Source organism: Corvus hawaiiensis, chromosome 1 (assembly GCF_020740725.1).
Source record: "Corvus hawaiiensis isolate bCorHaw1 chromosome 1, bCorHaw1.pri.cur, whole genome shotgun sequence".
Taxonomy (NCBI): Eukaryota; Metazoa; Chordata; class Aves; order Passeriformes; family Corvidae; genus Corvus; species Corvus hawaiiensis.
The window spans coordinates 35,807,821-35,834,457 of NC_063213.1; the positions used below are offsets into that span (position 1 = coordinate 35,807,821).

Genomic DNA, 26,637 nt, shown 5'->3' on the forward strand with positions numbered 1-26,637 from the left:
GATGGTTGATATTGGTGGTTTTTAAAATAAATAAGCGTACAAAAGAATTCCAGTGACCTAAGTAATTAGGTCACCTAGCAAACAGCTAACAATTACGATGGACTTGTGCACACACTTCAGTTCTAAAGATTACAGTGCCATCATGTGGTCTCACTGTAAAGTTTGATGCCAACAAATATGCACTACTCCAGCAAGGTTTTTGGTGCTTTCCTTCTTCAGAACATTTTTTGGAGGAATTTCTTCACAGAAAGGGTGATTAGGTATTGGAATGGGCATCCCAGGGAGGTATTGGAGTCACTGTCTCTGGAGGTGCTTAAGGACAGACAGGATGTGGCGCTCAGTGCCATGGTGTGGTTGACAGGGTGGTGTTTGGTCACGGAATGGACTCAATGATCTCAGAGGTCTTTTCCAAGCTAACTGATGCTGTGATCTCTTTTCCTAAGGGAATCTTCTAATGGAATGACTCCCCTCACTACAGCCATTATCTCTATTATGGAAAGAGCAGCAAGCCACTGTGGTGACTAAGAACGGAATGGAGGTCCATTGGAAGCATAGGCAGGATCACCCTGTAATGCTGCCGGCAGATGCCAATAGTGCGGTTCAAGATTCCATACCCTGCTCTGGAAGGAGAGCATCTGATGTTCTTTCTCACAGCTTGGAAGCTACAAGCTACAAGAATGAAAGTGAAGTGCAAGTCCTACACCAGGGTCATGGGAACCAGACACATATCCAGGTTGGGTATAGAAGTGACTGAGAGCAGCCCTATGGAGAAAGACTTGGGGGTGATGGTTCATGAAAAACTTGACTCACTTCACTCTTTTCTGGCTGCAATTACCACTGGGCAACAACGTTTTGGTTTTTTCTTCGTGACGATGTTATCACAGAGGTGTTACCACCATTTCTAATTGGCCCAGCCTTGGCCAGTGGCAGGTCCATCTTTGGAGACATCAGGGATTGGCTCTGCTGGACATGGAGCAAGCTTCTGGCAGCTGCTTAAAGAAGCGACCTCTACAACCCTCTGGTTACCAAAAACCTGGCCGTGCAAACCCAATACACAGTATCTGAAGGGGGCCTAGAGGGAAGCCAGAGAGGGACTCATCATCAGGAACTGCAGTGATAGGACGAAGAGTAATGGGCACAAATTAAAAGAGGGTAAATTTATGTTAGATATTAGGAAAACATTTTTTACTATGACGGTGGTGAGGAGCAGGTTGCCCAAGGAGGTTGTGGATGCCTCATCCCTGGCAGAGTTCAAGGCCAGGTTGGATGCGGTATAGAGTAACCTGGTCTAGTGGGACGTATCTGCCATAGCAGGGGAGGCTGGGACCGGATGCTCTTTGAGGTCTCTTCCAGCCCTTTATCCCCCTGTGATTCCGTAAGTATTTTCCCCTCCCGCCTCTCCCGGCGCCCCGCGCTCCCTCAGCAGAGCCTCTGCCGCCCGCCCTGGCACGCGCCTCCCAGCGCCCCCTGCGGGCGGAGCGCGAGCGCGCAGCCCCGCCGAGCCCCTCGGCCCGCCCCGCCCCGGCCCCGCCCCCACCGTGCAGACCCCGCCCCGCGCCTGCGCAGTGCCAGCGCCGGCGCTTTCCCGCGCGGGTGAGCGGCCGGGCGGGTGCGGCTGCGGTGGGGCCGGGTCTGTGGGGACCGGGAGTGCCGGGCGCCCGCTGCCCAGCGGCCACCCTTCCGTGCGGGCCTTGGGCCCCGTGGGGAAGGGGCCTCCTGGTGGGGCCGGCCTGTCCCCGCCCCTCCGTCCCCGTTTGAAGTCGGCGCCACCGAGGCCGGGTGGGGTGCGTCGGGCCCGTGGCTCGGCGGGAAGAGGGACAGGGCGAGAGGATTTCCGGGCTGCGGCGGGAATGTCAGGGCGCTCACTGGGTTTTGCTTCTTAGTTAAAGGATGAGAAGTAGTAAGGAGCCGTTTTTTGTGAAGTTCATAAAGTCTTCCGGGAGCTCGGAGTATTTTTCTAAAGCCCTTGAGGTAAGTGGGTTTGGTCACCTATGTGAGCTTGGTGAATTGCCATGTGATTTCTGTGGCTGAGTTAGCTGCATGTGCCATACAATAGGCTAGCTTACATGTGTACACCTGGAAATAAAGCTGTTTCTATAGCTGGGGTGTTTAGTGTGTAAGAGCAATTTTGCTGAAGAACTTACTTAACGAAATAGCTTCAATTTCAAAACCTGGTGACGTGTAGGGAAGGGACATGTAGCCTGGAAGGCCTATGTGGTGGTCACTCATCTAAACACAAACTTTAGAAGGACACTGTGCATCGTTTTACATCTTGGGAGGTTAGTGTGAGCCAAAGGCACCATGTGGCAGGATCAGGTCCTGAAGGCTTCTGTGCTGAATATTTAAGTCAGAATATTGTGAAGACTCAAGGGAATGAGGGGGACACCCATGAGATGTTTTAGCTCTTTCTTCTGCCAGTATCTGTTTGCATGGTAGCTTTGTTGTGACCTGTTTCAAGGATATGCACTTGTGGAGTTTGCACAGGACTGCCTCTATTAATTACTTGCTAATTAGATAAATGTTGTATGCATCATTTACCTGCAGTCTATAAAAGAATTCCAGTCAGAAGAACATCTTCAGATCCTTGAAGAAGAAACAGTACTCAATATAAAAGAAAATGATAAATCACTTTACATTTGTGATCCTTTCCAAGGCGTGGGTTTCAGTCACCTCAAAAAGGTATGTCACCCAGCAACTTACTTTGAGCTCTATTGTTTTCATTTTTAGAAGCACTTGTGTCCACACTTGCATCCTGTATGTTCTCTCCTGCACTGAGTGTAGCAGTAGGAACTTCACTGCATCCTGTATTTAAGGAAGAAGGTGACCAGCAAACCATAATGATTATTTTCAAACATTTGGAAAAATAAATGGTATGGTTGGTGCTGGTTCTGCTGGAGTCCCTAAGATGGTTCTTACACCTTTTATCTCCTGATAAATGTGATTTGGTTTGACTGCCAGGAGTTGTCTAGTGGACAGCGATAGGCTAGCTGGAATTCTTTGACCATAGCCATAGCATTGGCTGATTTACTGAGGCCAGAAAATCTACAGTGATTGTACAGAAAATCCACAGCTGAAAGTGAAAACTGTCAGCTACCTGGAGATGCTAGAGGAGAGGGAGGACAGACCAAGGACCCTGTCTTCCTCAGAACTCAGGGACAAGGAAAGCCTTCCTAATGCCAGTGTACCCACTGCATATTTTCTTTGTGCTTTTCCTGTTATTTTATTGCAGCTTGGCTGTAGGATTGTTGGACCACAGGTAGTCCTGTACTGCATGCAGTCGCAGCGGTGTGTCCCGAGAGCTGAGTATCCCGTGTACAACATGACCATGGCCGACGTCACGGTGTCCTGTACCAGCCTGGAGAAGGATGTGAGGGTAAGGCCTTCCCAGGGATGGATTGTTCAGCTGGTTGTCGTTGACATTTGCTTTGCATGGCTCATTACTAAGGCAGCAGTCAGAGCATAGAAGTCTCCTTGTGCCTGTGTCTAGATCCATCAAGTCTTCTGTAGCTTGTAGACTATGTGTGGTTTGCTCACATATTAATACACCTCAAATATGATTATATGTGTTTACTTTATATTTATTCCGATATCCTTTTCTCATACTACCTAAAATGTCAACCATCTGCAAAATTTTACTCATACAGCATAGTAGTGATGTTTTTATTTGGAGTATATTATGTTCTGCTTATAGTAAGTGCAAATAAAATGGAAACTACAGTTAGGCTTTTATGGCTTCCATATAGATGTGTTTAGTATTTTTGAACAGTTTTTAGGGGAAATCAGGGACAATTGAAATCCACATTTTGGGGGGGTTTTTTAAGGTGAACATGACTGTCATGTAGGTTCTTTTTTTCCCCTGATAATTTTCTATATTTTTTTTTCCCCATCCAGGAAGAAGTTCACAAGTATGTGCAAATGATGGGTGGATGTATATACAGAGACCTCAACATGTCAGTGACTCATCTGATAGCTGGAGAAGTTGGCAGCAAGAAATACTTGGTAGCTGCTTCCCTGAAGAAACCTGTTTTGCTTCCCTCTTGGGTTAAGACATTGTGGGATAAGTCTCAGCAACGGTATGAAAAAAACAAAACTGATTTTGTTTTGGGGACTGGTAAATCTTATGTACCGACTAATTTCTTTTCCTAGTTGAGTTTACTTGGAAAATAACTACTTTATCTCACTCCTGTAGCATAATGAGGTACACTGATGTTAACATGGAGGACTACGCTTGTCCTGTGTTCCTCGGCTGCACGATTTGTGTAACTGGCTTAAGCAGCTCTGACAGGAAAGAAGTCCAGCGCCTCACTGCTGAGCATGGTGGGCAGTACACGGGGCAGCTCAAGATGAATGAATGCACTCACCTCATAGTTCAAGAGCCAAAAGGTAAAACTAACAGAGTAAATGCTGTTTGCACTTCTGGAGTTGAAGTAGTGTGAATGTGCGTAAGCACAAGAGCTGGAACTGCCTCTGTGTTTGCTTTGGTGTTGTTCTTACTGCTTCTGTTTAGGGAATCACTGTTGATGGCAAGAGTAACACAGGGTGCCTTTGCTTTGCTCTAAAGACATGAGAAAGAGAGCAAAAGAGGAAAAAAAGCTAGAGGCATAGATGGTATTTAAAGAAGGGAAAAGAGAAAATCCTAGAAGGGGCTAAAGGAAAAAAAATCTTCTTTTGGGAGAGCTGGATAGGACTTAATTTGTACTGTGATTGAAACTGGATTGTGGCCTGATGTTTTTTACCTGATTATTCTTTGTGTCTTCCAAACTCCCTACTAAAATAAAATGAAAGCTCCTTTTCCTTCCTCTTGGGAAGATGAAAGGATTTTACTTTTATTGTGAGAAGAAAGGAAGGGTTTTCTTTTTTTTCCCCAATTTCTCTCTCTTTGCCTACAGTGAAATATCCTTGGACTTTTTGATTTTTTTTTTGTGTGTGCTTGAATGCTTTAAAGCCTTTTTCCCTTTTTTGTTTCTTTAATGCCTCGTCATACCATGAGTTAGCCATCCATGAGATTTTTTTTTTACTCTAACTTTATTTAGAGTATAAACAGCATATCAACAGTCCAGTAAAACATAATCTGTCCATTAAAATCAGTTATTTGAATTTATAAATTTCTTAATGTCCAGCCATCTTCCAGTAATCACTGTTTAATGCTTTAGTCTTTTAATGATTGTGATTTTTTTTTTAAATTTTGTTTACATCTGGAAGGTCAAAAGTATGAATGTGCCAGAAAGTGGAATGTGCACTGTGTGTCTGTGCAGTGGTTTTCTGACAGCATCAAGAAAGGCTTCTGTCAGGATGAGACAATGTATAGAATAGAGGCTGGATCAAAACTGCATAATGCACCCAGTACATCAACACCTACAAATGACACCAGCAAGCCTCATAGTAAGTAAGATATTTTAAAATGTGTTCAAATAAGATAGGAAATACTTGTATTAAGGAGGAAGAACTGTTTTGAGATGAGTAAGGTACTTGCTTTTACAACAGTGGTTTGACAGCTTGGGTTCTAGATTCAGCTTAAGCATAAAACACAACAGATTGCTTTTATGCACATTGAGTATTCCAACATGTGTAGACTTGAAACATGTGGGTGATTGTTACAAAAGTAAACTTGAATCAGGTGTATGATTTTCTGCTTGAGAGCCAGTGGTGTATATCTAGAAAAGCACAATAGTTTATACGTTTGTAGTTTAAAACAAGTGTCTGTAATGAATTTAAGCTTATAGCAGTCTTGGGGGGTGGGGGGAAAAATACTGGTTTTGAAGTTTTTAATAATATTTTTCTATTTTTTTCATTATACACTTGGTTTTACTTATTCCATGATAGTAACAGAAAAGTATTTTGTAAGCCCGCATGGTGGCATGAAAGATAAACAGCTTTAGTGTGTGCACTTGGTACTGATTCCTACTTCTTTTAAGTTACAGAGTTTTGCATTGATTTCTCTACTATAGAGAATCTTTTTTAATTTTAAAAGTGTTTTTAATAGGTGGCCACAAAACTAGAATAAAAGCTGTGAAAGCAAGTCTCATTGGCTGCTATGTCATTGGTGTCATCCTTTAGGGAATAAGCAGGAGGGGTATAAGCACTTTTTCGAGTAAGACCACGCTCAATCTGTGTGTGAAGAAAACAAAGGTTTTACTTACCTAGTATTTTTCATACTTCAGACTTTACATTTTTTTACAGCACCACAAAATCATAAGTGGTAGGTTTGTATTTTCTTTAATGAAGCAGCAGAGAGAGCTGAGCCAAGTCTAATGCCTCTTTTTTATTTTTAACTTTATTTAAAGATCATACCCTTTCGGACGTCAGCCACATTTCCAATATCAATTTAAGCGGTGTTAATGAAACTGCATGTAGTTCAGCTATGAGCAGCAGACTGGATCCTCTTCCTGATGAGCTGGAAAACTTGGACATAAGTTCTTTTCAAGCCCCTGAAGATTTGTTAGATGGGTGTCGAGTATGTTTAACAATGTATACTTTGAAATGTTCCATTTTAACAAGTGAAAGCAACTATGTTGAAACACTGGCACTTTCTGCTTGAGTAAATTGTTTCCGTGGTCAGCAACGAATATTAGATATCTCCACATGCTGTAGCTTGTGTGTGTCTATGTGTGTGTGTATAACTGTATTAAATATGTAGTAGAAATATAAAATTTTATATTCATAGGCATCTGTATTCAAACACTAGAGTGAATGGGTTCTAGAATTAGTGTGTGGGTTTATTTGGGGGGTTTTTTTGTTTATGCGATTTTGGAGGTTCACTCCATTAGTAAACATTGAAGCTATGCTAGATTAATTTGCAAAGATAAATTAATCCATTTATAAATGCTTAACTTTTTTGCTTCTTCTCAGAAGCTGCAGCACTACTCTCTGTGTTCTGCAGCAGTTGAAACAAATTATATGAAAACATTCTATTTTTTTTAATTTTTTTTTTACATTTTTGCGGCTCTGTGTGTTACTCTGTTCTCTTTGTAGATCTATCTCTGTGGCTTCAGTGGCAGGAAGTTGGACAAGATGAGAAGGCTTATTAATTGTGGTGGTGGTGTTCGATTTAATCAACTTAATGAAGATGTTACTCATGTCATTCTGGGGGAAAATAATGATGAGCTGAAACACTTTTTGGACAAAACGGCTCACAGGTTGTGATAACTATATTGCTTAAGGTCTAGTTACACCTTGTTTTCTTTCTGCCACCACCTTTGGGGTCCCCAGCACAGAAAATATATCAACCTGTTGGAGTGAGTTCAGGGGAGGGCCACCAAGATGGTCAAAGGGATGGAGCACCTCTCCTACGAGGAAAGGCTGAGAGGATTAGGTTGAGAAGGCTTTGGGGTGACCAAATTGTGGCCATCCAGTACCTGAAGGGAGCCTACAAGAGAAGTGGATAAGGACTTTTGGCAAGGACATATAGAGGCAGGGCAAGGAGGAATAGCCTTAAACTGAAAGAGAGGAGGTCTAGATTGGATATTAGAAAGAAATTCTTTGCTGTGAGGGTGGTGAGGCTTCTCTGGTTGCCCAGAGAAGCTGTCGTGCCCCGTCCTTGTAAGAGTTCAAGGCCGGGTTGGATGGAGCTTAGAGCAACCTGGTCTAGTGGAAGGTGTCCCCTGTTCATGGCAGACGGGTTGGAACTAGATCATCTTTAAGTTTCCTTCCAAACCACTGTATGATTCTTTGGAATCACATATTGATATTGATTCCAGTTCTTGAGTTAAATGAGAAGACTTAAAGCTAGTGGTCATATGTATATCCTCGTGTGCTTTCCAGTACTGTCTTTGGGTAGCTATGAGTGACCTCAGTGAGTAGAAAAGCAAGTGTTCTTATTGGTGAAAAGAGGTGTTAACATGTATTTGTTAGTACATTGAGGAGGAAGAACTTGGCAATGCAGCAGTGGCAGATGTAATTTATGTTATAGAAAATAATTATGAAATACTCTGTTCTCAGACTGAAAGAATTAAAAAGTCTCTTAAGGGTTGTAAATTGCCCAAAGCTTGCTCAGTATTAGTGTTACAGACTTTGTGCATGTGTGTGTATATACTGGTATTTTTGGAGGAGGAAAGAAGATTCACAGGTCTGAAACCTGCTGTAACTTGTTTCTATAACATTTTATTTTATAGGCCTCATATAGTGACAGCAAAATGGTTGCTGGAGTCATTTGGTAAAGGTTGTCTCTGTCCAGTGGAGCACTATATCCCTCTAAACTACCAGCTGTTAGAGAATCCAATTTTGGAACAACCTGGAATGAAGTCAATTTTTCCCAAAAAAACCAGTCTCTTGAAGAAAGATGCTGTGAACATGGTAAAGCACCAGAAAGCTGCTGAAGATGACTTCCTCTCTCAATATGTAAATAACTATCCTACACTAGGTATGTTCTAGGCTCAGCATACTGTAGAAAGTTTAACTGCTCATAATTAGCATTTGAGCTTGCAGAATTTGCTTATTAAAAATTTACCTGTATCTAGTATGTTAACTTCTACTTTGTGTTTTAGAATTCAAATTTAAATAGGCCTATATAGAACCGTTTTTAACTAAAACCTGGCTGAAAACAGCACAATACTGTGATTTCTTCATGAAACTGTTTTGAGTTGTCGTTGATGTTCTTGTCAAACAATTATTACGCTTGGTTCTTTTTTATTTTTCTTTACCGTTTCAGATGAAGTTGAAAAACTAACATCCAGAACCTTCAGTGATGTTACTAACTTGACTGCTCAAGGAGAGAATCAGCCTTCTGTCTGTAATGGGTCTTTGGCAGAGTCTTCTGCACTGGCTGAAGGAGGCTTATTTTTCAGAAAGAGATTTCTTCTTCTGGGTTTTGATGAAGAGGACGAGTCCTGCATTGCAGATATTATAAAGGACAATGCCGGGGAAGTTCTGCCACTGCAAAGCAGAACCATTGCAGACTATGCTGTGGTACCTTTATTAGGGTGCACAGTGAAGGCAACTGTTGGTGACGTTGTCACAAATACATGGCTGGTAAGGGAGTTACACTTTTTCAATTCCCAAATAAACAAGTATCTGTATTAGAAATTTGTCTTGTCAGAATGCAGTTATTGATGGCTTAAATATAAGGAAGATACTGAGATATTAGCCTCATTTCATTTGAGATGTACTGAACGAAAGCCTGCATTAAAAGCCTCTGCAACTTTAGGATGTCCTATCTGTTTCACTTCATTTTCTACAGGATTTTTGAATAGGACTTCATTGTCATGACCCAGGCTTATATGAGGTCTGACAGCATTGTTTCTAAATGATGAACTCTAGAAGGAGCTAGTTGACTAATAATGATTTAATTTGATATTTTCGTTTCTTTCATGCTTTTTATAGCTTTTTTTAAATTTGTGGCAGAAGAGCAAGTCACCTTTATAGCTTAAAAGTCAAAGAATACCAAGGATATTTGTCAAGAGCAGGCACATGATACAGACTACCAGCTGTTAGTAACTTTCAGTATTCAGTAACTCCCTGTGAAGTAAATCTATACAGATCCTCAGATCATGCACTGAACTGGAAACCTCCAGTTTTATGGGAATCTCTGGGGTTGGAACTTTAGTAACAGAAAAGTTCTGAATAATGCCTCATTATGTCAAACTTGACAAAACTGACGTGGTCTAAAAAAGAATTTGTCTGATCCAATGGGGAACAATTTGTCTCAGGTGTAATGATGGAAGCAGGATTGCTCATTGTTGAGTCCATAAATGCTGTTGTAGCCTTGATTTACATTTTTCTCGCTTTCATCTTCTTGAAGATAACATGCGTGGAACAGCAAGTCCTTTTAGACATCCGATCCAATCCTCTCTTCACACCAGTCCTGGTAATGGAAGGAGCTACCCCTCTGGAAGATTGTGTTCTTTCTTTTAGCCAGTTCATCGGTGCCGAGAGAGACTCCCTTGTTTATCTGGCAGGAGTGCTGGGAGCCAGGTATATCTCTTGTTACTGTTTCTTCCTGTTCTGAAAGAGCCAATGTGCTGCTATTATGCATTTCATTTCTTCTGTACAATATTGGAGTTAAAGCTCTTTTGAATTCCATTCATTTACAAAACCTGGTGCTGAAATGAGACATCATTATATAGTTCTTCTATTTTCCTCTCCTTTAAGGAAATATGATCAGTACTCACACAGTCTGATTTCTACCAGAATATGCTCAGTCTCTTATTTTCCAGTAACTGAGTCTCAGCAACTTTTTATTCTGCTCTTGAATCAATCAATGAAAGTCAGGTTTTCTGGTGTGGCCTCCAAGATGCTCTTTGATTATCTAGGGAAGGACCACTGTTCTTCTTCAGTACCATCTGGCTCAGCCTCGTAACCATGGTGAACCCCATTCACCATCCCAGCTCCTTAGAAATGGTGCCCTATTTACTTAGAGTTCATCAAGATCTTTGAAAAACTTTAAGAAAAATGCATTTAGTCACGACATGGCAAAATTGTCTAGCTTGGAGTATCATTTGATCTGGTTTGTAGCCTATCTGGACTAAATTCTTGGTGAGTTCTCAGTCCTGCCATCTTTTTGCAAGACTGTGTCCTTGATAATAAGAGAAAAACCGTAATATAAAAAAACCTGTTGTTCATTTGGAAATGATGCTTGACTCCGGAAGGGAAGCAAGTCTGTTCCATTCATCTTGCTGAAGAATGTTAGGCCCAGTGTATGATTTGAAAATGAGATATGTAAAGATTGCTGGAGTATAAGAAATATTGTTTTCAGTGCTGGTAGAAGCAAAGCATTACTGTGTAACTTGTTTTTGTTGTTGTTTTGGGGTTTTTTTGGGGGAGGTGGGGTTTCTTTGGTTTTTTTTTTCTTTTCTGTAGGTTAGGCTGTAAAGTGCTAAATGAGTGGCCTTAGGTATCAATTCTATTGCTTCTTTTTCTGTTGCAAGAATACATTTTATAATTGTATAAATGTACCCTAGAATAATGTTGTTTATGACTAAACGAGTGTTTTATCAATCTAATTGCAGAGTCCAAGAATTCTTTGTGCGGAAAGCCAGCGCGAAGAAAGGAATGTTTGCCAGCACCCATCTTGTGGTGAGAGAACCGAACGGCTCCAAGTATGAAGCTGCAAAGAAGTGGACTTTGCCAGCAGTCACTGTAGCTTGGCTTTTGCAGTCTGCAAGGACAGGAAAGAGAGCAGATGAAAGCAAGTTCTTGGTTGAAAATGCAGAGCCTGAAGGTTGGTTCTTAGCAAGTTTAGGAATATGATTGTGTCATTGTAGTGTTTGTTCATGATAAAGAAGGCAGGTATGATGAAGTTTTTTTCCTAACACCTTCAAAGTATTAGAGCTAAAGGATATTTTTCCAAATATTAACATAGAATTGTAGATTGGTTTAATTTGAAGGGACCTTAAAGATCCTTGCCCATGGACCAAGACACCTTCCATTAGACCAGGTTGCATGTGCAACCGTATTTTTTCCTGGTGTTGAGTTGTGATTACAGAAGTGATACCATGTGTTTGCTGTAAATCTGGTGAAGCCAGTGGGGTCTTGTGGTTATCAGTCAGTTGGATTCAAGCTCAGTGTCTCAGCTTTGTCCTTTTTGGCACATATGCTGCTCTGTAGCTTGCATGGGAATTAATGACAGATCCACATTAGGACTTCAGACTTGTTAGTCTGCAATGATTTGATGCCCCTCTGTTCAGTTCTTCATGGTTGTTGTTTAAATAAGAGTATGTGGGGTCTGTGTTCAAAAGAACAAACAGTGTGCTTCCTTACGTTTTCTTTGTTTCTTTTAAAAATACAGGGAGTTTCATTACCCAGCTTAGCAAAACACCAGCAACTGTTAAATCTCCCGATTCAGAACCTACTCATCTCCTTGAAGCTGGAAAAAAAGGAGCTGTGACCCCCCTTGATATCAACAGGTTCCAGAGTAAAGCTTTCCAAGCTGTAATCTCTCATCATACTGGGAAGACAACCCCTGTTGCACAAGGGGGACCGCTCCAGAAAGAGCCATCTTTACATCTTGATACACCATCAAAGTTTCTTTCCAAAGACAAGTTGTTCAAGCCTTCTTTTGATGTAAAGGTGATTACTGCAAACCTTTTAGTCTGTGTGGCCACTACTGTTTAAGATGTGCATAAACTTAAAAGCAGCACAGAAACCTGTGTTTTTACCCATTTTTATGCTGTTCATATACAGACTTTCCCTTTTGAATAAAGCCAGGAAAACTGGCTCCTTTATTTATATAGTTTACTTAATGACCTGTGGACTAAATTTATTGACTATAAAGTGCTGTAATGTCCTTAACAAAGCTTCTTTGTGCTTATTGTATCATATGCTTGTGTGTCCTACACCTCAGACAGCATCCAGTCGGTGTTCTTTGCACCTAAAGACTGATAATAACAAGACACCTTAAAATTGCTCCAGGTATTTGGAAACAAGTGTTTGCATTTTCTGATGAAATGCTGCTTTGATGACATGTTCTGATGTAATAGCTTTAGAGCAGTTACAAAGCTATTGTTGCAAGCTGAAAAATGTGTTGGGGTTTTGGGTTCAGTGTCTTATTCTGAAGGCCACAAAAGGCTGGAGAAACCAGCAAAAAACCCCCCCTGACACTTAAAGAGTATCTGTACTGGAAGAGCTCTTGAATGTCTCAGGTGTGCTTTGGTAGGCTTTGGGTTAGTTTTTAATTTTCAAGGCCTTAACTGAAAGGTCAATGCATTGAATTCCTGCAGTGTTAGGTGTTTTGGGGCGTTGCTTGTGGGTTGTCTGTTCTGTTGTGGGGGGTTTTCTGTTTTATTTATTAATCCCTTTGCCCACAATAGGACAAAACATGTTGCAAATGTAGAAGAAGCCAATGTTCTCTTTAGATAGTTCTGATTCATGAGGAAAAAGCTCTGATGATTTTCAAAAGTAATATATTCTAGACCAAAATTTCTCTTTTTGTATAAAAAAGGACAGCGTGAAATGGTATTTTAAAGGTGCAGATAGAATCACATACTCGTGCATCTCCTGTGGGGCAAGGTGTAAGTACATGAAAGTAATTGGTTGGGGTTAGGAATACCTGTGTTTGGTCACTGGCTTTTCCACTGAGGGCAATTCTCAGTGATGGCAGTGAACAGAGAGAATCTCGTCAGAGAATCTCTTGTCTTCTTTTTTTGCTTAAACAGACTCCAAGATTAGGTTTGTCTTGTACAGCTTTTGTGCAGTGGTATTACAGTTGCACTTGGTAGCTGCTCCTGTAGTTTGCTGTCCTGGTTTAGGAGTATGAACTCTTACTGTATTTGTAAAACTAAGCACTTGAGTGAGAATTTTGTGAGGTGTTCATGAAAGCCAGTCAGTTTCTTCTTTCTTTTTTGGTAGGATGCTCTGGAAGCTTTGGAAACTCCTAGAGGTCCTGAACAAAAAACCAGGAAACTGAGTACGCCTCTCTCTGAAGTCATTGGCAGAAACTTGAAACTGGCACTGGCAAGCAGCACAACGCAGGCAGCAGCTCTTTCTGCCAGCCCTCAATTGGCTGCTGCACAGCCAGAAGTGGTAGGAAATTTGGGGGTTTAGTTGCTGGAGCATAGGTTTGATTAGGAAAAAGCTTTATCTTTTGTGATGTAAGTTACAAAGGAATTTGTGAATTGTTATTTGTGATCTGTTTGGAATACAAATTTATGTGATTATGTGTTCTTCAATGACAGTTAAAGGAAGGTAATATAGAAGAATTTCCTCATGGAAGGCAAAGAATTTTAAAACCTTTTTCTACTGTCTGTACTACAGTCTTGAAGAATAAGCAGTTGCTAAGTAACATGGCATATAAACGTGTACCAATTTAGATTTTGTAGTGTTGGGGTGAGATATCACACTTAAGAAATTCTCAGGTTCCAGCTGAACAGAGTTAGATATTTTGTCTTGGACTACAGTTTGGAGTTCTTTATTAATGCATGTGTCTTCTTTTCATGCCTTCCTCTCGAAGGTGCTGCTCTGGTGCTTAATAGGAGAAAAAAAATGAGAGAAAACAAAAGGGTGTAGGAGGAAAGGGAGCATTTATGCATTGCTTGCTATGTTAGTGCACTGTTTACTTTTGAGGAGGGTCAAGAAAGCTAATGAGCTCTGGAAAGGGAAGGCTACTACTTCTTATTTTGTAGCTCCTTAGTCTTACTTGTCTCACTCCTCTACAGTGAAATACTTCAGTAGTGTCAGGTTTGATAATTCCCTAATTTCAGTGTTCAGCCTGTAATGAAAGGAGCAGACTCTGTTCTAGGGAGACTGGTTGAGAATGAATCTTTTGTCTTGACATTCCTAGTGCATGGTATGTTAATAATGCTGGGTTTTGAGCATGAGTAGGGGAGCATCAGAAATAGAGGGAGTGTGTTTATCTTACCTTTCTTGTCACTGTGTATTTTACTACATGCTTCACTAAATATTAAAATATTTTTGTTATTGATACAGAAGCCTTCCAGTCATGACTCTCCTGTTTTTATCCCTGCTGCTTGACCAGGAAGAAGAGCCCAAGCCTCTAGCTGATGCTGTTATATATGTTAGTAAAAAACTTAGTAAGAGGCAAAGGGAGCTGAATGCAGTAGCAGCTTCTCTTGGAGCAGACTACAGGTACCAGCCAATACAAATGGCTTCAAATAACTACAAGTCTTTGCATCCTAATACGCCTTTTGCTATCGCTAAACATTAGATTGCACCATCTTAAACAGCAGTCATGCACTCGTGATGTGGAACGAGGCCATCTTTCCCTGCCACGTCCCCAGTCCCTGTATTCTTCATAATGTTTGTCCAGAAGTCTTCTTGAACTGCAGTTTGTTTTTTGGGTTTTTTTTTCCTTTGTTTTGAAGAAGTTTAGATTTTGGATGGTTTAACATTTGCTTTATATTTTACATTTTGAATCTGATGTGAATTTGTGTGTGTTTCTCTCTGGCTCAAAACAAATTATTTTCTAGATTTGAAGCATCTCAAGTCAGTGAGATGTCAGTGTTCTTAGAAAAGCTTAGGAAAAATAGGTTGTCATGAAGGGAAACTACCAACTAACATTTGTGATTTAATCAGATTTCTGCTTCCACTAAATCTGATTTATGTGTTTTGTTACTGACTTATATAAGTATTATTATTCATGGTGTGAAGGAAGTTGCCCTTATGTTTGACAGTAGCTTAGAAATGCTGAAGATACTTGGATTAGATAGCAAGTACTTGTTTTTATCAGTTTAAAAACTAACAGTCCTCATTTTGTTTATTTTGAGCTTCAAGGATCAGTATTTCACTTGCAGCTCAATATGACAACAAAAGAAAAAGCTCTTATCTGGGATCACACATTCTTTTCAGAAACTGATTTAAAATTCCACTCACTTAAATAAAAACAAAACAAATCCTGAGGCAAAACCCCTCCTTTCCATATGTTTCCATATGTTTATCCTATTTAGTTTATTTTCCTCAGGAATGCTTTCAAAGCAGTTTGAAATTGTTCTATCATGAAACTGAATGCTGTCTTTTCTGGCAAAGAACCCACTTTCTTTTCTCATTGTTTATTGAGGCATAACAAAATAGGCAAAACTACTTTAACTTGAATAAGAGACAGGACAATTTTTGAGCTGGATTTATGATACTTTTTGATAGAAATTTCATCTTCAAGTTGTATTTTGTTCTCTTTTCCAGATGGTGCTTTGATGAAACAGTAACACACTTCATCTATAAGGGAGGACAGAATGATAACAATAAAGAGTACAAATCTGTTAAAGAACGGGGTATACATATTGTTTCAGAGCACTGGCTTTTAGAGGTATGAAGCTTGTTTTGTTCTCTATTTAAAAGTAAAGGGAAATAGAGGCTTAAAACCACTTCTATGACAGTGGATTATCTGTATGCATTTATACTAAACATATATAAGGAATAATGTTTTGCATCCCACTTTGAATTAATAAATTGAGTGATCTCTTTTCACTGATATACATTTACCTTTTTTTCCAGGAGGAGAAATGAATTTTCTTCCACTGAACACTTCTGCTACTTTTTTCCCAGAATGGCAACCACCTTTTTCCCCTTGTGCGAAGTACTTTTTTTGACAGTGTTTCTGTTGTACTTTTCCTATATTTAGGTGTGAAACTTCTTTTATCTCAATCACTCCCTCATCTTCCTCTTATTAACTGATGTTCCTACAGAGTGCCCGAGAATATAAACGGCTTCCTGAATCTCTCTTTCCTCACACTTACAATCCCAAAATGAGCTTGGACATCAGTGCAGTACAAGACATCAGGTTCTCCTCCTGCTCCAGTAAACCTCTTTCAACTGGAAAACCAGCAGAGGAAAATGAGGTATGATGTGTGATAGGAATGTGTGTTCCATAAGGTGATTTGGATTCAGCTAGTAGTTATATTGACGTATTAATAAAAACATTAATACTTATTCAGTAATGAATAAGTACTGAATCAGGCTTAGCTAGTGATTAATAGCAGCTATTGCAGATGTTCCTTAAGGTTTTTCTGCATTTGTAATATTCATCTTCTAGGGCGATGGAGGAAAACACAGGCATTTCAGGATTTGCTTTCCAAATTTGAAAAGATAGATGTCTTTTCTTTTAGGTAATGAGAGCCAAGGTGTGAACTTGCTTTAATAGACATTAAGCCTGCAGACTAGGAGTTGTCACCCATGTTACTGTTCTACTGTCATTGCAGTAGCAGAAAGGTTAGATTTACTCTAAGGCAAGAATAATAATCTTCAGAATTTATACAAGTGTCAGACATGGTTAAAAAGAATAAAAGAATGTTTTTTGAGGAATCTACTTGTCTTCATTGGTTTTAGATTATTCCAGTGGATGAAGATGATGCTGATGATGATGTAACTACTGACCAGATAAAGGAAATGGTTGCTATAGGGGAAGAACAAGCTGTAGCAAGTGAATCCAAAGGAGGTAAATGTAAATCACTGTTTTCATATTATTTATGGAATATCAAACTATCAATATGAGTCTTTGCAGTTCCAGGTGCTGAATGTTAAGATCGGGAAACTTTAGGTAGCATATTTATATACTGGTCAAGTACAGCTAGCTTTTATTGCTGCTGGATGCCAGGAAAGGGTTTTCCTCTCTATTTTAAAGATCTTGACAGCCCACAAGAAAATCATGATCATTCACTGGAGGATACTTAATTGCCATTTCTTTGTTTTTAAAACACTGAAGTTTGTCCTTAATGTGACAGATTGTTGTTTTGGAGTATAAGTTATGTAAATAAATGTGTTATGGAAGAGTTGTGGATCTAAGTTAGATTGTGTGAGGAAATTCAGAAGTGAGCCAAATGGAGATTTCTCCTTGTGTCTAAAAATAGGAGACTTGGGGCATATGTAGTTTTCCTAGACCCTCTTACCCAAGTACTTTTTCTCTTTTTAATGTATAGTCTTTGTCCTGGTGGAGGAGGGAGGTTGACTGGAATTTCAGTTTTCACTGAAACAGTGAGCAGTTGTTCACTTTTCACTTGTTACAGTATGAGAGTTGTGATATTATAAGTTTTGTTTCTTCTCTTAAGTTTTAACCCAAGCACTAGAAATGAGGGAGGATTTCCAAAGGCAGCTGCAGGAGCTCATGTCTGCCACATCACTAGTGAAACCACAAGGGCAAAGAGGATCCCTTTCCAGGAGCAGCTTTGATGGTTCTCCAGCCACTCCTGATAGCGCACGCTCTGTGCGAAATGGCCGCAGCAGGGTCTTGGAAGCTCTAAGGTATCAATTTGTATTTAAATGTATCTTGTTTTGTCCTTGCGTGCATTTAGACACTCATTGAAACATGAATAGGTCTCCAGGGTTTTCAGATGTGTTGTCTGTTTCTACTGATGTGCTTAAGTTGCTTCTTTTGCAATTCAGAATCTTTAACTGGATGTGCTATGTAAAGTCAGAGTGTTGTCTTAGTCCATAGTGGGTATCTTTTGTTTTTTTTAAAAAAAACAAATTAGTATGATTGGTTTTAATGTTTGGTTTTTGAATTGGCTTATTTTCTGTCTCTTCAGATTCCTTCATGTTCTTACAGATTTTGAAGAAAGTATTTATGAATGCTTACATAGGTCATAAAGAAGTAGTAGGTATTACTGCAAAGCACCTCTGTGAATGTTTCTTCTCTTTTATTTTTCTTTTCTCTTCAAATGGAGAATAGGATTTGATCTCCATCAACACTGATGTGCAGTAAGAAAGTAATGGAACCCTTGCAAAAATTATTCATTTAGCTTGGTGCTTATTTGCAAATAAATAGGCTTAATAAAGAGTAAGGTACTCTGATTTTGTAATAACTTATTAATATGCATATAATAAAAATATCTGGTATTTTGAGTGCCTTTTTTCAGATATGCTGACACTTAGATTCATAAAGCCAGGATGCTAGAATAGCTTTTATACTGAAGTTTTCCCCTTTCCCAGACATAGTTTCTAATAATGAGGTCACTTGGGTGCTGCAGTTGATGTGATAATTAACACATTGCCTTCTGGAATGGAAGTCTTCTGTGAAATGAGTATGTAAGGTATCTGTGGTTTTTTCCCCTTAGGCAATCCCGCCAGGCACTGGCAGATATAAACACAGAGCCATCCCAGAGTGAGCAGATCATTTGGGATGATCCTACTGCGAGGGAAGAGAGAGCAAGACTTGTCAGCAACCTTCAGTGGCCTAATAGTCCTTCTCAGTACCTTGAGCAAGGTCAGAGTAACACCAATAAGAACATGGATGAGTCTGTCCTCAAAGGATCTGTACCTTATGCAGAGATGACAGGTATAGGTAAAATTAGAAATGCAATATCCTTGTTCCATTTGGTCTTTGGGGTTTTTAAAATAGAGTAGCATTTGAGTTTTACTAACAAAAAAAGTGAGCATTGTTGGCATTTCTCAAACGCCAAAAATACAATTTCACGTCTTTGAGCTCCATTATGTGTTGCTGTTTTTTAAAGAGAAGCTTTCCCATCCATTTGTGGTCAAACACCAAGGCGGTTCTGGTCTCAAAATAGACTGCTGTGGTTCCAAAAAAACCGCAACAACTTGACAGACTTCATAAAATTTTCCAAGTTGTTTTGATTTTTTTGGTGTTTTGAACCACAGCTGGTTTCCAGGTAACACCTCAGGTAAGTATAGTGGAATTCAAATGGGAATACAAAAGCAGCTGCAGGAGTTCATGTCTGCCACATCTTTTCCACTGTAGTGGAAATATTTATAGGTGAAGAATTGGGGTACAAGATTAAGTCATGGACCCAAAAAACCAAGATGTGTCAAGTTGCTGATGGACATGCTGGGGTTAGGATTCAGTGAAGGTATTTTATTTATGTTCCCTGTTTTTCTTGAAGTCTAAAGTCTATTGCTACAGCTAAGGAAGCAACATACCTTTTCTGCCAAAACCAGATGTTTTTTCATCTGTTTTTGTTTTCTTTCTGTTCTGAGATAGCTGAATCCTTTATTTCTTTATTTCTGCTGCCACCAACTCTTTCCTCAATTTACTTGTAGAGTTTCTGTGGCAGCAGTCTTCCTGAAAACTGACCTTGTCCTGGAGGAGGTTGAAGAAAATTAGATAAATTATTTCAATTAATTTTTGGTTCAACCAAATCAGTGCAGTTTAGCCAAAGAAATCAGGTCATGTGAGGTTTTGTTTTTTTTTAAGCAAGGCATTCAGGGACATGATTGCAGTATTGCTGTTGGTGGTTTGTGGTATAAGGAAGAGCATCTTTATGAAAGGCAGGTGAAATATAACTGTACATGTTGTAGCAGCATGTGGGGGTTTTTTTTATTTATTTTTATTTTATCTTTTACCTCATACACAATTATATTCTGCCAAAGACAAGTCATGCAACAACACTTTACTTTCACAGCTGTTCCTGAGGCTGGGGATGGAGATGTGATTGAAGGTCTAAAGAATCCCATATGTAGATCTCCTGAAACACCAATTAAAGATAACTTGATCCCCACTCCACAGGCCCCCAGCATTGCTTTCCCCCTGGCTAACCCTCCTGTGGCACCAGAGCCCAAAGAAAAGGTTTGTCAAATGAAATAGTATTTATGATGATTTGTGTTCTGAGAGATGAAGTAATACTTCAAGAAATCTTGAATTTGATGGTTAATATAAAATATGAAGATCTGCATTTAAAATTTTGAGGTGGATTACTTTTGTGGAGTTCTAGTCTCTTTTTTCTATTATTTTCAATATTCCCCCTTCCTTTGAGATTTTGAACAAATAGTATTTGCTAAAAAAATAAAGCTTGTTTATTTAGACAAATAAAGCTTTTTGTCCTGTTAGTGCTGGAATGCTAAGGCAGGCTTTGGAGTGATGAGTTACTATGTGTATTACTTGGAACTCCTCCAGCCATGTTAGGATGTTGGAAAAAAAGTTAGGCCTTTGTTTCTTTGGTGGTATCTGGAATTTTATGTTTAGGTACAAATGGGAAATTATTCTTCTGCCAAAACCTGCTTTAAAATTCAGTTTTATTGTGAACTTGGAAAGGGAAAGGAAAATGAGCTTATAGTCTTGCCTGCAGTGTGTCACTTGATGCTCAGACTTTTAGCAGTTCTGTGTCTTCAGAGGCATAATGTGTCATGTAAGTGGAAAGGCCCTCAAATAGTACAGAATTCTGACTTGATAGAAAGTGAGTGAATGAGGCAGTGTGATAGATCAATGCTGATTTCTTCATGTGTTCAACCTGGCATTCTGTGGATGTGAATGAAGGATTAGTTGTTATGACAGATTAGTTCAGCTGTGCCCCGAAGAAAAGGGGAACCAAGAGGATGTTCAAGCAGGAGCCTAAGGATAATTTGATAAGATTCAAGCTTTTTGTCACGTGACTGACAGGTTTGGTTCTGCTTTTCCCAGCTAAAAGAAAACTTAATGTTTAAATAACCCAGAATATTTGGCAGAGAAATAGTCAGCTGTCAACCTAATTGTTCTGTCATATTTTCAAAATCTGTTACTGTATTTCTAGGTTGTTACAGAAGATAAGAAGGCTGATGAAGAAACAGAAAAACTCCGTAAATTTCAGCTGTCTTCTCTTAATCCTCAAGAAAGATTTGATTACTGCCACCTGATTGAGGAATTAGGTACCAGATATTTGTGAAATACAAAGAATTGTTTATGTCTGTGTGTGTCTGCTCAGCTGTGGCTTGTTGGGGAAAAGAAAGTGCTTCTGTTAGTGACTCCTCAGATTTGAGGTCTCAAATGTATGGCTTTCTGTGCTTGTGAGCAATTCTTTGGATGTATTATTATTATTATGTGAGTGATCAGCTTTGCCATAAAACAGCCATGGTTTTGTCTTCTGATAGTTTTCTTTCATCTGTCTTCACAACAGCCTCATTCTTCACTGTTGGGAGTGCCCAGGATGGGCTGTCTTCTGGTGTCTCTTGTTCCTGTCTGTGTTGCAGTGGTACTTTACAAAGCCACTCTTTCCTGGCTGCTTCTCCCTCCCTAGCAGCTTCTGTCCATGTCATTTCAATGATAATACTCTCAATGTAAATTTGAGTTTTCATCTCGTCTTTTCAATGAGTTTTCATTTCACTTATTCATCATTAAGTGATTCAAATAATTCTCACTTTGAGTTGATCCTTTCTGTGTACAGCATGATACTGAGATAATTGGAATCAAATTCATTCCTCAATTCAAGGTGGAATAGTACTTGAGAAACAGTACTTTGATCCGGGTTGCACACACATTGTTGTGGGACATCCCCTTCGGAATGAAAAATTCTTGGCTTCGATGGCAGCTGGAAAGTGGGTGCTTCATCGTTCCTACCTGGAGGCATGTAGAGGAGCTGGCTGCTTTGTTCAGGCATGTGACCCTATCACTAGGACATTAGTAGGTTTTACAGTTTGGCATTTATTTTTGTTTTGCACTACTAGGAAAAGACAACTTCTCAAAACCAATTGCTAGTTTAGGGTGCCCAACCCATGGGAGTTTCAGAATCCAAAATCTGAGACGTTTTTGGCCAGCTTTGTCTGAAAACTAGTCCTAGACCAAACTCCTGATGTAAGATAAATGAAAATACCTACGCTTTTTATAATAGCTTCTTAAAATTGAGTCTTTGAATACCTTTTGGTAAATTCTCACCGGTATCAGCAAATTTACATGGCTCTTGTTAAACCAGGAATAAAATCTTGATCCTTTCAATAAATAAACATATATTATTTTTAAATAACTTGATTCTATAACCATGTACATAAGTATTTTTGAACTCTGCCTCTTCTGATGCCTTCCTAACTGATAATTTTGCAGTTCTCCTGGGTCAGGCAGTTCTTTTACATTGACCAGGCTAACTTTAAAATAATGCCTGTAGACTGCTTCATATCCTTTTGTATTAAAACCAACTTTCATTGTTTTGGAAGACACTGCAGAAATATAATCAGTGGTGTCCAGTGTAGTGAGTTTCTTTGTCCTGCTGTTGACTTCTATGGTACATGTAACTGCAAGAGGAATCAAGTTGTGTACATGACTTGATGTCACAGAAAACATGAGTTAATTTAGATATGCATGTGCAATTAAGAGCCATATCTCAAATTTTACCTACAGCTGTTTTGGCTAGATAAAATCCATATATATAGCTAGGGTGAGATGGGGTTTTTTTCAGGGTTTTATGTTTTCTATGTGGTGTGGGTTTTTAAAATCTGTTTTCCTGCTGGTAAAGTTGGCAGGACTGCTTTGTAATTCAAGTTTATGGCTGTTTCAGGAAGAAGACTATGAGTGGGGAAGTAACTCTGTACTTAATGTTTTGTCTGGAATCAATGTAAACCAGAAGAAACTAGCACTGGCAGCCATGAGGTGGAGGAAAAGAATTCAAAAAGGGAGTCAAGAAACTGGTATTGTTGAGGTATATAGATACTCCTGTAATGTAAGCTGTACAATGTGGGTGAACAGGACAGAGACTGTCACCAAGAAACTAAAAACTTAACTGTCAATGGAAGGTAACCTGTCTTGTTATCAAGAACAAAATGTCTTGGCTTGATATATTCTAGTTAAGTAATTTTGTTTTTTTAAAAACTTTCTGTGCTGGTACATTAAAGTCTTAGTCTCTTCTGAACCAGTGTTCATGTTTTGCAAAGCTAGAATTTGGCTACTTATGTATGTAAATGTCCCTCAGCCAGGAAGATGATGTTTATGTTTCAGAGCTCTGACTGGAGAGCCAACCTAACTCAGCTCCGCTAGGAAACCAAAACTGGTTACTGGTTTCATAGTCTTTCAGTGAGATTTTTGGAAGCGAGACTTGAACTCTCCAAAGCCTTTCAACTCCTCTCTCAAATCAGGCACTGCAGCTGAGGATTCATTGAAAGGTGTTATTTCAATTATGTCCGGGAAAATGTGTGTTTTACAGTAACCTTTTTAAAAGGAATGCCTGTAACAAATCCTCCCCGCCCTTTGCCTACTTGGAAACCACACTTGAGTGTTTGTAGGAGGCAACCAGTTGGCCCTCGGTGCTGTTACTGTAACTAAGTGCAGGGTGGGGAAACAGAGGAAAATGTTTCCAAGTAACTGGGGTTCTTTTAATATATGATTCCTCTCAGCGTCTGGTGTTCTGGAAAGCATACTCTCTGCTAAGGGTCTTTCCTTAGAAGGGGCTGGGTGGCAAGCTGCTGACTGTGGCCCAATAGTATGTTCTGTGGAAATTTTTTCTGGCATGTACACTTAAAGGCAAACCTAGGTAATTGCAAGTCTTCATCTGATAGATATTCTCAAAAGGGGTAAATTATAGATCCATTAAGTGTTTGTACTTTTTCAGTACCAGTGTACTTTTGACTAAATTGTCTTTTATCTAGGGAGCTTTCAGTGGTTGGAAAGTAATCCTGAACGTTGATCAAACCAAGGAAGCGGGATTCAGGCGCCTTCTTCAGTCAGGAGGAGCAAAAGTATGTAGTTGTTTGAAAAAAATAATTAAATACATAGTTGTTGGTTTAATTTTCTTTTTCTCTCTGTCTAACTCTGTGCTGGGCATTTTTCATGTGAGTAAAAGGTCTTAATGAACAGAATTGCTTACACAGGGTAGCTGAGAAATGGTCAAAGGGTGGGAGGAAAAAGCTTTGTCGTCTTCACTTTGCAAGTGGTCAGGCAGAGCAGCTTGTCTGAGGTTACCCAAGTCAGTAGTGCTGGTGGGAACTGAGGATAGAATTTCTGTGCCCTGCTGTGATGAGAAGGATCACCCCTCTGGACAGCTATGTGATGGTACAGAATGTAGCTGTAAATGGTATTTGGTTTCCCACTGGTTTCTGTTAATTTGTTGAGTGAAATTAAAGGTCATGAACTTCATTTGTCTTGGGGAAGAAACACAACTAAACTTTCGTGGGTCATGTTTTGTCTGCAGGTGTTTTCTGGCCATTCTGTGTCTCTCTTTAAAGAAGCGACTCACCTCTTTGCTGACTTCAGTAAGCTGAAGCCAGACGACTCCAGGGTTAACGTGGCAGAGGCGGCAGCCCAGGGAGTGAACTGCCTCAAACCGGAGTACATCGCTGACTACCTCATCCAGGTGGGCATGCCCGAGGGATCCCCGCCTGCCACACAGCCCCAGCCCCCTGCAGGGGACTGCTGCTCTACCAGTCACAGGCCTGCTTTGCCAGGAATTGTGGCCACAAGGTGCCTATGCTGAGGGCTTGGATCTGTGGCCTCAAATTTATGCTCTAACAAGACTTGTTCTGCTGCTGGCAGTGGGATCTGTTGCAGGGTAGGGAGCTGCTTGCAAAACACATTCAAAATGTAGGTGTGTAATGTTTGTTTTGTTATTTTCAGTTTTAGACAACTAATGAGCTGTTTCTGTTCTCTCAGAAGCTGCTCTTCTTGCTAAGCTTGTGCTTCTGCTTCTTTTTTTCTTTCCCTACTGAAGGATCCACCTCCCCCTATGGAGTCTTACCGCCTGCCAGAAGCCGAGTCTTACCTTCAGAATAACTCAGATCTTGGAACTGGATTATCCCAGAAAAGAAAAGCACTGGGAGAAATGAGCAGAGTCAAGCGATCCAGAATACACTAAGCATATTCTCTGTTCTTAATTTGTACATTTTTAAATTCATATTTATATTTTTTCATTCTTGCCTAAAAAAATTAAAAGCTTTGAGTTTCACCTCTAACTTGTCCTGAGATTAAAATAAATTTGCAGTAATACTTACAGGAAAGATTGCTTTGGTTACCAGTAGCATCTAAAAATATGGCAAGAATTCATCCAAAAAATACTGTAATGTGTCCAAACTATCCCACTAGTGATTTTGTCTGTGGACACAGTTGTATAATAATAGTTAAAAAATAATTTGTAAAACACTTATCACATCTTTTATCTGTGTTTTGGGGAAAATACCAGTTGATGAGAATTTCATTGCATCTCCCATGTAGTAATGGGCTTAGATTTTTACATTAATTTTTCATCTTTTGGTATTTTCTATTGGAAGGGAAGAGGGAAACCAGACAAAAAGAACTGGCTTGTAAATTTTTGTACTACTAGAGAGTGTAATAAATTTTCTATAGATCACAGGTGCTGTTGCTGCCATCCTGAGTGCTAATGAATTTGCTCTGCAACTGTAGAAGCAATTCTGTTACTCAAGAGGTGAAGTTTGTCTTGACCATGTTCCCTGTTTGACTCTGTTACAGGAACCAGAGCCAGACAAAGACTTCAGTTTCTGGCAGCTGGAAATGTTCTTAGTCAGACAACCACAGTATTTGACAAAGTGTTTGACCTTTTCAGTAACAGTGGGGTCTGGGTCTGTGTTTACTGAACTTTGTGTATGTGAGTGCACTGTCATAGTCTGGGCAAAAGTGTGCTCGTGGAACTTGAAGAGCTGTATTTAAGCAGCTGGAATTACTACAGCCTGTTTGAACAGAAAAGCACAGCATTCAGTTGCACAGGACCAGTGGAGTTGTCTGGAAAAATTCATGTAACATTGAAGTCTATTTAATTTACCTCTTTTTTTGTTTTGAAGGCAAGGGTGTATTCTACATTTATTTTCTAGCTGCTGAATACTGTTGTCTAGAAGGAGTTTGCATCAGTATTTGTTGCAGATCCAAGACTGAGCCACAAGCGTCTAAGCCCTGTGCAACCTGGAGAATCACTCTGGGCTGGGCAGAACTAACCCTTTGCTGCTTGGGGAAGAGACAAGGCAGCTGAGCTGTGGGTCTCCAGGTGAGAGAGAACAGGAAAGCACCTTGTCTTTATGTGCAAGGCTGTACTTTGTGCTTCTGCTTCCTACTTTACTGCAGTGGATCTTTTGTCGGAGAGCTCTGCAACCTGCTGTCAGAATGACCTGAAGGAATTGTCAGGAAGGATTGCAAATGAATGTGAGGGATTTGATTCTTTTAAAGAAGTGAAATATGTCCCCCTATCACTGGGGGCTGGGCTGTGACAAGACTGCTATGTTGAGTTGCAGTGACTACAGTCTTATCACCTGCTTTGGTTTTTTTGTTCATGACCGCTTGATGCTTTTTGGTATTTGTGGACATCAAACACCTCCAACTTGTTCCAAATCCTCATACTGAAAATAATGCTGCTGTTAATGCTTTACATCACATTTTGAATTAACTTTAACCTTGAATTAACTGTTGGTTTCACTGTTCTACCTCTGAAGTGCTGTTTTGCATTGCAGGCATTTGAAATAGGTGTGAACATTACCAGGCAAGACCTAAGGTTCCTGTGACTTTTTCTTCCCCGTCCCCAGAAGGGTGGAAGGGTGTTGTTGCTATTCTCACTTTAGATAAAAACCCACTCCCTGATCCACTTAACATAAGCTTTAAAAGAAGTCTTGGAGCCACACAGTTCC

The 26,637-nt window shown here is 39.8% G+C and overlaps 1 protein-coding gene across 2 annotated transcripts; it reads left to right on the forward strand.

Annotated features, from left to right (window-relative positions):
- The first annotated feature begins 1,560 nt into the window (after positions 1-1,560).
- On the forward strand, positions 1,561-25,357 carry TOPBP1 (DNA topoisomerase II binding protein 1). 2 transcript variants are annotated; one of them, XM_048300300.1, is made up of 28 exons: positions 1,561-1,593; positions 1,884-1,971; positions 2,545-2,679; positions 3,230-3,373; positions 3,892-4,073; positions 4,190-4,383; positions 5,203-5,382; positions 6,285-6,454; positions 6,973-7,136; positions 8,112-8,359; positions 8,648-8,967; positions 9,737-9,909; positions 10,944-11,155; positions 11,723-12,003; positions 13,282-13,455; positions 14,408-14,517; positions 15,568-15,691; positions 16,071-16,223; positions 16,711-16,819; positions 17,430-17,622; positions 18,435-18,661; positions 19,740-19,903; positions 20,844-20,958; positions 21,519-21,682; positions 22,578-22,718; positions 23,662-23,751; positions 24,204-24,365; positions 24,720-25,357. In XM_048300300.1, exons 2-28 carry the CDS (start codon positions 1,891-1,893, stop codon positions 24,861-24,863), a joined length of 4,554 nt encoding a protein of 1,517 aa, XP_048156257.1. In that variant the 5' UTR covers positions 1,561-1,593; positions 1,884-1,890; the 3' UTR covers positions 24,864-25,357. The 2 variants fall into 2 exon arrangements, with proteins under 2 accessions (XP_048156257.1, XP_048156268.1); XM_048300311.1 differs by lacking the exon at positions 1,561-1,593 and having other exon boundaries at positions 1,618-1,971; positions 18,435-18,655.
- Positions 25,358-26,637: the final 1,280 nt, after the last annotated feature.